The 13,918-nt window shown below is 41.1% G+C and overlaps 1 protein-coding gene across 8 annotated transcripts in view; it reads right to left on the reverse strand.

Moving 5' to 3' along the window:
• The window catches only part of CALD1 (caldesmon 1), a 202,147-nt gene that overhangs the window by 8,978 nt on the left and 179,251 nt on the right, over nucleotides 1-13,918 (reverse strand). For all 8 annotated transcript variants that reach the window (XM_068400509.1, XM_068400504.1, XM_068400507.1 and 5 more), the window contains 4 exons: nucleotides 11,276-11,531; nucleotides 9,501-9,641; nucleotides 1,079-1,122; nucleotides 906-984 (listed from right to left, as the gene is read on the reverse strand). In XM_068400509.1, the coding sequence (XP_068256610.1) occupies nucleotides 906-984; nucleotides 1,079-1,122; nucleotides 9,501-9,641; nucleotides 11,276-11,531 (520 nt within the window). The remainder of the gene's footprint in view (nucleotides 1-905; nucleotides 985-1,078; nucleotides 1,123-9,500; nucleotides 9,642-11,275; nucleotides 11,532-13,918) is intronic.

A 13,918-nucleotide genomic window follows, 5' to 3' on the forward strand; every position in this document is an offset into this window, starting at 1 on the left:
ACAGAAAAAAGCCTTTGTTAATTGATCTTTAATTAATAACATTTCCTTTAACTTAAAGGAAAATAAAGCCTAACCAATTAACACCTTAATGGAATATCATGCTTAGAATCTATATGTGAACAAGAGAAGAAAAAAAATCCATCAGGGAATGAGGTGCTAGGCCTTAATCACAGCTGTCAAGATAATATCCCTTTTAATATTATCCTATTCCCATGACACTTATCAACCCAGTCCAGTTGGCCTGCTGTATTAACCAGTACCTTTCACATGCCTGTACTCACTGATCTACAAAAACAGCTAAAAAACCTAAAGCACCTATTTTCCCTTGGACTATGAAAAGGAATAGCCCTCAATTCTGCCTGCAAGACACAATATTAGCCACTACTTGTCAAAATCACCTGGGGTCAAATTCTGCATTTTATTTTGATTCTGCTTTTCCCTTGTCACTGCTTAACTCCCTGATTCACTAAAATGTGCTTCTTTGCCAAGGAATTTCACTCTGAAGTGGCAGCCAGCAACACATGCCCAGTTCCTTTAGATCCTAAATAAGCTGCTAAATCAGCTTTGCTCAGGATGACCGCCAGCTCTCTGCTGATAGTACTCTCATCAGCCAAGAAGAGGAGGCGACTGTCACTCAAGAGATGCTGAGTCCTTCAATAGCTACTCCAAGCTTACAAAGCAGAGTAAATTGTAACATGAAAGGGAAGACACGAATCTGAGCTTACGTTTAGATATATATCTAGATGTTGGTTATAGGTGTGCCTCAAGCATTTTGTTCTTGAAGTTGCATTTAAAAAGAGTTTGTGCCCCAGAATCCCAGAAATTCTTGAACAGTAAAACATAGGCTGATTAAAGTCTCAAAAGCCATTTGTAACTAGAGCCATCATGACCTGGAATTAACTTACCTCAATTGCACTAGTGTATTGCTCGAGTCTGCTGTCAATCTTTGAGACAACTGCTGTCGTGTGGGTGGGTTTCATACCACTGTAGGAAGTAGGAAAAAAAGAAAGAAAGAAATTATTATTCCCTCCAATTAAACACTGCTCTTTTGGCTACATCTACTGTTTTATTGCTTTACCTCTTCTGAGCGGATTTGTTCAAAAATTCTGCTCGCTCCTCTATCTAGAAGAGAGAGAAACGAGAGCTGTAAGTTTAAAGTTAATAAAAAGGCAGACTGGACAAGGCCAGGCTAAGATGTCATTTTGAATGTCAAAAGGTCAATCTGAAAGAGTTGCATTCCAACAGAAATCACCACAGACACACACACAGGTTTTATAGTTAGGAGCCTATTATGCTACAGATTCATAAGGGTGGGTATATTTTCTGCATTACTGTTTGCATCCTGCATATTTCTTCAGTGCCTCACTTGTAACCAGAGAATAAACCACCAATACAGAAAGGAGAAAAGGGAAGTAGTTTATCTTATGAAAGGGGTTGATATTCACAAAATCTATGTCAAATTTCCTTATATCTCCCACACAAGAGCAAGTATGTATCTCTTGAGACAGACAACAAAATTAATAAAGCTTTTCCGAGTTGAGACATCAGACTAGGCCAGGTTTGGAGCTCAGCCACTTACCTTGTCTCATGCATGCTTTTGCAGGACACTGACAATTTAATTTGAGCTCCAAAAAACCAATCAGACTGTACTCTGCTCATGTTCAGCAAGATCATTGCTGAGTCAATATCTACCAGCTGTTATTATACAAACTGGTATCTTAACATTTCATCATTATTTTCTACTCTGTGTGTAGGAAAATATTGTAATGTTTCCAAGGAAAAAGAATCATGAAAGTCTCATAAGACTTATGCCAAATCTCTCGATAATTTGAAAACAAAAAGACTCCATCCCTCAATAAAGTTTTAAAACATTTCATGATGCAGGGGGGGTCTATTTGCATTCTGGGTTAAGAAATACTTTAATCAACTCCCTCATGTCTCTTCCACATTGCATTGTTCCACTTCTTGTCCCAGGCTCTACAGTTTCACTTAGAGTAAAATATACACAAGCAGCTCCAGGGGATAGAAATGACTATTAATCAGCCTGGCTGGATTCCTGGGGATTCCCCGGTCTCCATATGGGTTGTCCATTTACAAATTACTTTAACAGTGACTGCTGTGCATTCATGCCTTTAAAATAAGGCAATGACAGCCATTCTTTTAAATGGTTCTCCTCAGTGCCCTTAGCATCCAGGCTGTACCAGAACACTAAATCCCACAGCAATCCCATCAAAGGACATGCATGTTTTCTCAAGCCCATACAAGCAAAAAATCAGGCAGTTCGCTTCAGTGCAGAATTTGCCAAAGAAGCTCGCTGGAGGAACTCCAGCTAGCATCAATCCAGCTCAAAGGCACCTCTAAAGCTCTAAAAAATATATATACAATTTACAGAGTAATTTACATTAACAGTTTTAGTTGCCAATATATGATCTAAATACAGTCCTGAGTGGAAAGATGGGCTTTGCTCGGATATGTACCAACTGTTTCAACGCACTGGTGTCATAAGGTGGCAGCAATACACCAGGCAGGAGCTGAAGAGCCACGCACACCCCCACGGTGGCCGGAGCTGCGGCTCTTCCTCTGCCGGCCTTAGCAGTTTACAACTTAGTTTCACCCAGAGGAAATATAGTCGGCATCGCCATAAAACGAGCAAGGAAATTATTTGATTAAAAGTGACTAAACAGATCTACGATGGTAACTTAAAACGTGTCACATCTCCTCAATTACGGTACAGTAGGAAAAGTTTCCCACAAGGCCAGTTTCTGGGAAATAACCAGAAATGCATCAAAATGATGAGTTATACCAACAAGAGACACTGGTTTCTCCCATGCTCTGCATGAGCAGGTAATTCCCCCGACTGCATCAGTGAAACCCTGGCTGGCAGCAAGAACAGACAATATGGACTATCTCAAAGAACCAGGACTCAAGGTAACCATCTAATAATTCATTTACAGCATCTTCTAGTTCAGATGAACTGAGATTCCACTTTAAATCTTAAAAAAGGGACAGATCTTAAAAGGTGCTAACAGTAGACTCCTTGTAGTTGTCCTGTGTTCAGGAAGGAGAGGTGTTTCTACACAGCAGGAAAACCTGGCGGCAGTGGTCACTGCTGTAAGAGGGAGGTAGGTTCGGGGGAAGATGGACATGTATTCTTGGGGCTGTAGTAAAAAGACGTGGGGTCATTCTTCACCCACTGAAAACAACGGTTCTTAGAGCACCTGCTGTGGTATCAGGAATAAGTAGGGGCTTGTTCAGAACAGAAGAGTGAGGAAGCAAACCAGAAAATAAGTTAAACAGGAAAGCAGAGTTAGGAAGCAACCCTCAGAGCTGAGCACGGTCCTCTTCCCGAGGAAGTATGTGCCTAGAGTGGATGGATAACACATTTTCTGTAGATTCTCATTTATATGAGAATTTGTTCTAGAGCATCTTCCTCCAAACACAGTGTGCATGGAACAGAAGCATACATTGAATACACTTAGAGCAAACACACCTGTATACACATGTGTATTCAACATATAAGTCAAATACATTTAGACTGCACAGCAACATCTAAAGGTCCTTTATCCACTGCACACCACACAAACTCCATGCAAAGAATTTAAAATGTTTGGCACATACAGTAAACAGTATTACAAAATATATCTGTAACAAAAATAGGCAAAGCAAGGTGGTTAGCACAAAATGCAAGAGATTTCCTCAATCTGAGACCAGGAAATAAAAATAATCTTTTTGCTGCATTCATTTTAACAGGATCTTGTTAAACAGCTTGCACCGCGTCTTGTCACTTCAGAATACTTTCCAAAGCCTCTGAACCAGAACACACACTTACTCCAAAAAGATAACCTGCTGGCCTCTAATTAAATTATGACCAGAGAGAAAGAACACAGGATCTCAGGCTGCATCTCTCCCACCTAACCTCAGTTGCTTGAAAGTTAAGCATTTAGTCAAAATTACTTGTTTTGGTTCCCTCTATAGTCAGTGGAGAGGCAGAGGAGCTCACCTCACCCTAGGAAAGGTGGGATTGCTTGGCCTCTAATGGTGGCTCTTGCTCTCTCTATTAACTGCCAAAGCAGCTTAGGTTAGACAATAAAATGCTTAGATGGACACCTACCCCTCTGCTGGTAAAGTCAGATGAAATTAAACCAGTGGACATAAATCAAAACCATGCAGAGTCTCACACCCCATTAGGGCCTTACTCAATGGGATCAGCACATACAAGTGGCAAGGAATAAATGAAGCAAGATGTTATACAAAGATATATGTATGCATTTATCCACATTCAATATTATATAGACATGGTTTTTTTTCTGATTGTGCAAGAAATATCTTGCCTATTAAAAATACAGTTAAAGTGTGGGCATCAAAATGCACTGTCTTCCATCTGTACATTCTCCAAAAACAGAAACAGAATGGAAGAGGAAAGAGTTAACATATAATTTGAGCCAATGACTTGAGAAGCAAAAAACATCTAGATATTCCCAGTAAAATTGTTTCATACAAAGGTATTAAATGATTCTTAGGAATTTTAAACTGTGTATTAGATATTACATGACAGAAAGTGTTGTAAACTGATATATAGGAAAACTCTTCTCAAAAATTGGTTCAAGAAGGAAGGGGAATAAGAAACGCATGCAGAAAACAGAAATCCCTGTATTATAATTTTGCCTTATATCAAACAGGTGGAAGAACCTAGTGGAAACCCATTTTGAGTAGTAGTCCCTGGAAGTGGCTTCTCCTCATCCTCCCCAAGTAGCTCATGTGCTCTTTTGCTTCATTAAGCACAGTCAGGCTTTTTCCTGCTGTCAGCAGCATCTGTGCAGAGTGCACCAATTTACTCCAGTTTACCTGCCAGACTAGAGTGCTGCCATCAGCATCAAAGATTGGAGGAAAACAAATGTCACAAATCCTGTTCTTACCACTCTATCTTCCCTCTGCTGCAAGAGTAGCTCATCTAGGAAGAACTGATTGTGTGGAGTCTAATTCTTTACAGTCACTGCACCAGCGCTCAGGTATTGAAAGCAATAATGAGGTAGGACAAGACAGGTCTTTAAGGGGAAAAAAAAAAAAATCTCAAGCCCTGAAAAGTCCTGTCTTCCGGCTTAGCTGTCAGCATAGCCTTGCACAGAGTGCGGGTTGCCACATCACTCGGTGTTTCCCAGGAGACATTTTCTGCAAAGACAGGAGATATCCCAGGCTCCCAGCCTCCTGCCATTGTTTCTTCCCCTCAATGCCCAACAGCTTTTGCATTTCTGTAGCGGTGGAGCTCACCCCCAAGAGGAGACTTAGTATTGAAATACCCTGTTCTCTCCTGATTAACCCAGAGAACAGTTATACAAGAAGTCAATGACACTCCTTCCCAAAGAAAACATGAAGAATGAACTTGTCTAAAAAGGAAAATGAACAAAGATTATGCAGGAAATCTCATTCGTCTACTGCACCACCATTTGTGTGAACTAAACTAGGAAAACATGAGCGGGATGGGAGAGCAGCAGGAGGTTGTTCCAGTCTTTCTCCTCACAAAAAAAAAACCAAACACACAAACAAAAAAAAAACACCAAGAGAGAGGGCACAGAGGTTTGGTACTGCTGCTACTGCCCACATGGACTCCACCAGCCCTGAGAAATCCAAGCTGCTTCTGTCCCTGAGCTAGTGGTGAACTTGGCCTGTATTTACTTTGCATGCTTCCTCCTCTTCACTGTTCCCTTGGAAAGGACCAGCCATAGTGCTGTCACTGGGAGGACGCCATGCTGCAGCAATAGTTCTGCTGAAGTAGTGTCTCAGGTTTCAGGGAAATACTCTTTTTAACAGTTAAAACAACTGGAGTTGTCAACACTGTGCAGCCTGTGATATATTGGAGGCCAGACTAGACAATCACAGCAGTTCTTTCTAAATACAAGCATGTATGTGTATTATGTCTGTGTTTGTATACATAAATTTATATATGTGCATCCATGAGCCATGTAATACATGAAGATGAGTTGCACATCTTGGTCTCTCAATTCTGAGTCTGCATGCCATGCTAGTCCATGCCCTGCCTGATGGATAAATGCAGTGTCCATAAGATGGTAACACGCCACACTCCTTTTCAGTTTATCTCCCTTCTTTCCTTTGTTCTTGCAGTTCACTTGGTAAACAGCATGCCCTACTTTCCTCATCTAAGTCACTCCCAAGAACTTCTTTTTCTTCTCAAAAACTTATCACATCAGGAAGGACAAGGAAGGAGAAGAAGATACTCTGCCAGATTGTGATCTAGAAGTCAGAATGTGCACATGTATCATACAGTATTTTAATACTGAGCCTCCTTTTTTTCATTACTAATTCCAACTGCCCACCCACAATTGTGCATTTAGGGTTCTCACATGACTCATGACACATCTAACCAGATGATACACTAATCAAGGGAAAATATATGTGCCAGAAGCTTTACAAGTCAAAAGATAACGTGGGCAAGTGCACAACAGGCAATGAGAAAGCTGTGTATCAACCAGGTTAGGCCAGCCTGAGAAGTCTGTCCAAATGAAAAGTAACAAAATATACTGTCTTCTAAAAACTGGAGTTTGACATCAAATTTGACATCAAGTTATTAAAACGAGATTATCCTCCCTTCAGCTATTGACTACAGAAGGCCAAGAAACAGTTTAGGGTGTGAAGTTCAACAGCATTACATATCTACTCTGGCCACCCACAGACACCAGACTGGAATATGTACAGGATCACCAGTTTCTCAGAGAAAGAGGAAAAAATGTGTAGAGTGTTGCATATATCAGTTTTTGTAACAAACAAGTTCTACCTAACAAGCCATAAAAACCAGCAGCAATTATCACCATAAAAAAATTGAACCTTGGATGCTTAACAAGATTTGGAAAATTCCAGCTTGCATCTAAAAATACACTTAGTAGAATAATGTATCATCAGTCCAAAAGTTCTCTGAAAGCTATTAACCTCCTGCCAAATCCAGTGTTTTTTCCCCACTCTCCCCTAAAATTATGATCTGTATCTTTCTATTATGTGTTTTCAAGTATAATTTCCTCTCCTCTGAGTCATCTGTGAACTAAAGCTCCAAATATATGTCATAAAAGGCATCTCAAAAAAAAACAGAAAGAAGAAAAAGAAGATCTTTCAGGAGGACTGGGAAGAAGCTGTGCATTTATAGTGTCTGTTACTGACATGGTCTTTTGCAACTGAAATCGCAAGACCAGGTTTATCTAATAGGAGCATGTCGTGAAGCTTGGCAATCTTCATTTACAGCTGTATAAATTCTGTCCTTGTATTTCAGGTTCAGATCTGTCTGTGAAGTCAAAGGCAAGGCCAGTCAAAAGCATTTGGACACTATTTGCTAGAACTGGAACCAAAACAGTATAGGGCTGAAGATCCAAATTGGTTCAAAGTGTAGCTCTCTGTGATTGGAGATGTAATTTTGACCAAATGTAGCTTGTCACTCTACAAATACAGTTCTTAATCCCACGGAGATCCACTTCGTGGTCCAATGAGCTCCTACCTGATAATCTCCTGCCTGGTTCTTTTCTCTCCTAGTGCGCACTAAGGGGCCTTTATTGACAAATATTTTGGATTCTTAAATGACTAATGACACAAAATGAGAAAAGGAAAAGATAGTTGAAAATTATTAATAGATCTATAGTTTGAGCTTAAGATGAGAAAGCATCCAGACTGAATACCAAAACAAAGTTCCCAATAATTTCAGGGGGACCAGGATTCCTTTTCCATGCTGAAAGGCCATTTAATTGACTTATCTGACTTCCAATATAATATAGGCCACAAAAGACCACTTAGAAATTCCTGCAGCAATAGAATGGGGTATTTTTCCTCTTATGTAAGAAAATGAAATCCAGCCCAGTACTTCTAGATGTTATTTTTAGGGGGATTAGACATAAGCTAGAACTCCCACATGGGGCAGTTTCAATTAATGATGATTACAGAATCACAGAATCACAGAATGTTAGGGATTGGAAGGGACCTCAAAAGATCATCTAGTCCAATCCCCCTGCCGGGGCAGGATTGCCTAGACCATATCACACAGGAACGCGTCCAGGCGGGTTTTGAATGTCTCCAGAGAAGGAGACTCCACAACCTCTCTGGGCAGCCTGTTCCAGTGTTCAGTCACCCTCACTGTAAAGAAGTTTTTCCTCAAATTTAAGTGGAACCTCCTGTGCTCCAGCTTGCATCCATTGCCCCTTGTCCTGTCAAGGGATGTCACTGAGAAGAGCCTGGCTCCATCCTCTTGACACTTGCCCTTTACATATTTATAAACATTAATGAGGTCACCCCTCAGTCTCCTCTTCTCTAAGCTAAAGAGACCCAGCTCCCTCAGCCTCTCCTCATAAGGGAGATGTTCCACCCCCTTAATCATCTTCGTGGCTCTGCGCTGGACTCTCTCTAGCAGTTCCCTGTCCTTCTTGAACTGAGGGGTCCAGAACTGGACACAATACTCCAGATGCGGCCTCACCAGGGCAGAGTAGAGGGGGAGGAGAACCTCTCTCGACCTGCTGACCACACCCCTTCTAATACACCCCAGGATGCCATTGGCCTTCTTGGCCACAAGGGCACACTGCTGGCTCATGGTCATCCTGTTGTCCACTAGGACCCCCAGGTCCCTTTCCCCTACGCTGCTCTCCAACAGCTCTGTCCCCAACTTGTACTGGTACATGGGGTTGTTCTTGCCCAGATGCAGGACTCTACACTTGCCCTTGTTATATTTCATTAAATTTCTCCCTGCCCAACTCTCCAGCCTGTCCAGATCTCTCTGAATGGCTGCGCAGCCTTCCGGCATCTCAGCCACTCCTCCCAGTTTTGTGTCATCAGCGAACTTGCTGACAGCGCACTCTAATCCCTCATCCAAGTCATTAATGAATATATTGAATAGAACTGGTCCCAGAACCGACCCTTGCGGAACTCCGCTAGACACAGACCTCCAACTGGACTCTGTCCCGCTGACCACTACTCTCTGGCTTCTTTCCTTCAGCCAGTTCACAATCCACCTCACTACCCGATCATCCAGACCACACTTCCCCAGTTTAGCTAGGGATATATTCATTAGGCTGAATATGCTTAAAGACAAAGTAATCTGGCAAGGAAGAAAGTAATTGTGGATGTGGAAGGAGAGAGAGAACATTGGTGATCTTTATCTACTCCAGTTCACAAAGCACTCTTATAATAAATTAACATTGAAAATCAACACAGTAATACAGGTCTAAGTTTCCAAAATAATTTTTTCTTGAAGGTGAAGATCCTTTTTGGTCATTTTTCATCAACAAGAACAGGTAACTCCCAGTCTACACTCTATTTTTAGAAAGTATCTCTAATTTTCAGTCATCCCAATGAATGAAGTCTTTCAGCTAAAGGTTTCAGGCTAAGGTCTAGTTCAGAGCTTTGTCCCAGGTCTGATTTCAAGTATTTCCACACTGCTTAGGTGTTTGGCTGTTGGTTTGGACTGCAACCCCCATTACTTTTTATGTACTATATGATATTAGTGGGGAGGTTACCTTGAGAGATGAACCTTTAGGACTGAAACATTTAAATGGCTTCTTGTCTTCAGATACACCATCTTCTGGCATCTTTTGACGTTTCTCAGCAGCTTCAGCCCTTCTCCTTTCAATTTCTTCCTTCATCCTCCTCTTTTCCTCCTTAAAAAATTATGAACGGTCGCTTATTCTTTCAGATACTACACCACCATTACAGGGCTTTGCAGTCCTGCAAACATTTACCAGATTTTCTAAGAACAGATTTTTATGCCTGTCAAAAAAGTTCAGTCACCTATCTGAAATCTAGCAATGTATTGCTGCTAATCCATCACAGTGCAAAGGAAGCAAGGAAGACAACTAGTCTGTGCTGCTTTAGTGTCTCCTCACAGTGAGGTCACCAGATTTATTGCCATATAGTGCCACTTAAAGAGGGAAAAAAGCACATTTATAAAAGTACTCAAATTCATTTTCTCTGTATCCTTATGTATGATCTTTGTACTGTTATTCTGTCCATCTATTCCAGCATTTGTTGTGCCAAGGTTAATACTTTACAAGCAAAAATCAATAGGCGCCAAAAAAAGTGAAGATTAAATGCTTACAGTTTTCCCTCCAAAGAGATAACATGAGTTTTTACTTCATAAAGTACAGGTCAAACCAGAAGCCTCCAAAGCACAACCATTGTAAGTGCTGGTCAGCAGGGTCTGCCCAGGAAGGTATTTGTGGAATATCGGCATCTATTGAGTTCTACTGTAAAGAGCTTAGTACATAAAAGCAATTGGCATTCAACTGTGAAAAGCTATTATTATTCACCTACCATTTGTTTTCCAAACAACTAACATTCCTAAATAATGCACCAGAGATTTGGAAATCTTATTTATAGAGTCCCTTGGCAGAGGAAGTACAAGCAAACACGTGTGCTTGGTGCTTAATATTTAAATAGACAAGAATATCTTCCTAATGAGATCTAGCCCATCGTAACTCTATATAACATTAGCATTCCAACTCATCTGCAGCAAACAAATTTTGACATGTGCTTTGTAATTCAATTTGTGTAGTGTCAAAAAGACACCCCGAATAAATTAAGAACTCTGTGGCTATAACACTGCCCCCAACATTTTGCACCCCCAAGAAGATAAGAAATTTGCAACTACTGCAGATGAAATCCTGACTCGTGAAGACATTTATTACAGCCCTGTCTTTCCTGAGGCTAGAACTGTGATATTTCTTTCTAGCTTGGATGACTGCATGTTTTACCTCGGGTCCTCACTAGAGCACCTATGTAATGTGGTCACTTGATATCAAATGTGGCGTACTGGCAGTTAAATCTGAAGGTTAGAAAACAGGGTGATTTTAATGCTGGGTAGCGTATTTGAAATCAAAGGCTGTTATGACAGACCATCTCCTGAGAGATGCTAAGAAACAGCGATGCCCAGAAGAGCACACAACCCAGAGGGCCTAGATAAAGGGCGCAATTTGAAGCAAAGTCACAGCAGCAATTCCCCACACAGCAACATCAGATCCAAGAAGAAGCATGCTTTGACCTGTATGCCTGGGTTTGGTCTTGCTTTCCTTGTTGCACACTCCTTCCTCACCTATAGGCCAGTCTCCCATGGCCTCATTCTGCCCTTTTGTTAAGCACAGATCCATCAGCTTCCAGACCCATCAACTTCTTTGCCTAAAAGTGTCTGTGCAGACACTGCTGTAAAGAGTTCTCAACTACTGCAAGGCCAGTGGAAGTAAAGTAGTAACAACAAGGTAACAAAACCAGAGTCCAATACTTCACATTTTACACTTACCTCCTCTCTGGCTTTTCTCTCAGCCTGCTCCTGCTTCTTCTTCTGCTCCTCTTCCTCCAGGATTTTCCGGCGCTCCTCCCGCCTTTTCTTCAGTTCGTCCAGCTCTGCCACCGCCTCCTGCTGCTTCTCCTTCAGCTTCTCAAACTCCTCATTCTCGCCTCGGCGACGGCGCTGATCTTCTATCCGCTTTCCAGCCTCAACCTGAGACCCCTGCTTTGCTTCCTCAGCATTTGCGGTCCCTTTCAAATTGAAGCGGCTGGAAAGAAATGAAAGGGAAGGTGATGCACCATGGGTTTTCCCTTCCTGGCCAGAGCCACCCACTGCCATGTGCTCATCAGCAACATGAGAACCTGGCACTCAGGGATATTGCCTTATAAGACCATTTGCTCCTTGCAAACTACAATAGGTCTAAAACATTTTCATCAAGAGTTAGTAGGCTGGAATGCTACAAGGAGCATCTCTCCCATCTGCTGCCAGTGAGGAAGGAGTCTCTCGTGTGCTTGTGTGCACAGCAGCTGCACCACCCTGCCTGAGAACTCAGGCCACCTCTATTTTTAAGATAATTCAGTAACTGAGCTTGAAATATGTAACACCTCATGTAACTTCAGCAAGAGGTATCATCTCATCAGCACCTCTATGGTATACAGTAAACTGTTACAGTTTCACACCTCTGCTCTGTGGTTTGTGTACAGAGGAAACACTTCCAAAAGCATATTATACTTCATACAGAAAACAAAGAATGGAAAGCCATAACTAATTCCTCTCTGTTGATTTTAAATGAGAGAAATTCACATATAAAAAACTCATAGCAAAAATATTATGCTATATTCCGTGTAATAAAGGATGCACCACTCCTTTGCTTTCAAAGGCAAGTAGTTTTTATAAACCGTCTAGAAAAAGACAGCATCTTTGGGGACAGAACAAATTACTTGACTTGGGGAAAACAGAAGACAAGAGAAGGGAGAGAATCTTACAGATTCAACAGTGTTTTAAAAACCTAAAAAGGTTCCTATCTCATCTATAACACCTATCACTTTAACTCTCCCAGGCTATATGAACAGAAAAGTTCATCAGATTTTTGCTGATATTTTCCAGGGAAAGTATGACTTCTTATTAAGGAACTGGATATTATTTATTAATGGCAACTTTCCACAGGAGAAAACCAGAAGTTTTCCAACCAGCTGTGACATATGAGACAGAAAGAAAGAATATATATAAAAAAAAAAACACCCCAAAGAATTTGCATAGGTGAAGTGCATATTTTCAACAGAGTTGGATAACATCGCCTAGTTAAACAATTACCACACCAGTGTTTAGACAAATGTCTGCTCCCTGAGTGCATTTAATATTACTGCTGACAAGGAGATAGGTACCTAAGAGGTATCAGTGTGCTATTCACAAGAGACAGAAAGGGAATGTACTTATGGATGTTTTTAAAAAAAACTTTCTGCTCCATTCTGTTGACATTTCAAAAATATGGATATTAGAGACTTCATTAATGCGACCAGAGTGTTGCAGAGTATAGAATAGAATCATAGAATCGTTTTGGTTGGAAAGGACCTTTAAGATCATCAAGTCCAACCATTAAACTAACACTGCCAAGTCCACCACTAAACCATGTCCCTAAGCACCACATTTACTCATCTTTTAAATACCTTCAGGGATGGTGACGCCACCACTTCCCTGGGCAGCCTGTTCCAATGCTTGATAACCCTTTCTGTGAAGATATATTTCCTGATATCTAATCTAAACCTCCCCTGGCACAACTTGAGGCCATTTCCTCTCGTCTTATCGCTTGTTACCTGGAAGAAGAGACTGACACCTGCCTCACTACAGCCTCCTTCCAGGTAGTTGTAGAGAGCAATCAGGTCTCCCCTCAGCCTCCTTTTCTCTAGACTAAACAACCCCATTTCCCTCAGCTGCTCCTCATAAGATTTGTTCTCCAGACCCTTCACCAGCTTCGTTACCCTTCTTTGGACTCGTTCCAGCACCTCAGTGTCTTTCTTGTGGTATAATACCATGAGATGGTACAAATCAAGTGTTCCAACAATAACAATAACTGCTAGAGATGATCAGATTAGAGATGCAACGTGAAGAACAAATATCCCATAAATTTGCAATCTGGTGAATCACACCCAATCCTTCAAAGGTGCTCTTCATTCAGATAGATGCCTCATCTAGATGGAGTTAACCATATAAAACAGGCTGTAGGACCAGAGCTGAATTATTTGTGGTTTCAATATCACAATAGAAGCTACTAACACAGAGTCCTCTGCCCCCACATGATCTTACCAAATTGGATTAAATTCGGTTCTAGCACGTCATGAATGATTTAGGAATTGTATCATGAAAAACATACGGCAAAATAGCATAACCAGATTGATACTACTATGTGAATTCAGCTGCCATACTTCATCTGTGCAAGTTCAACACTAAAGTAGTAGGACTTGGCACTTATTTTGCAATGTGTTTCCTTGGTTTTAGAAAGTCTTTTCTATGCAAGAGCATAACATCACAAGCAAAGCTAAAGAAAAAAAAATGTCCCAGAAGTCTGTGAATGTATGTACCCCCAGTACATTCTCATGCCTGATTTTCTAACCTAGAGTTACAAGTACATAATATATATTACACTAATATTACCTT

The sequence above is a fragment of the Nyctibius grandis genome, chromosome 5, assembly GCF_013368605.1.
Source record: "Nyctibius grandis isolate bNycGra1 chromosome 5, bNycGra1.pri, whole genome shotgun sequence".
In the NCBI taxonomy this organism is placed as follows: domain Eukaryota; kingdom Metazoa; phylum Chordata; class Aves; order Nyctibiiformes; family Nyctibiidae; genus Nyctibius; species Nyctibius grandis.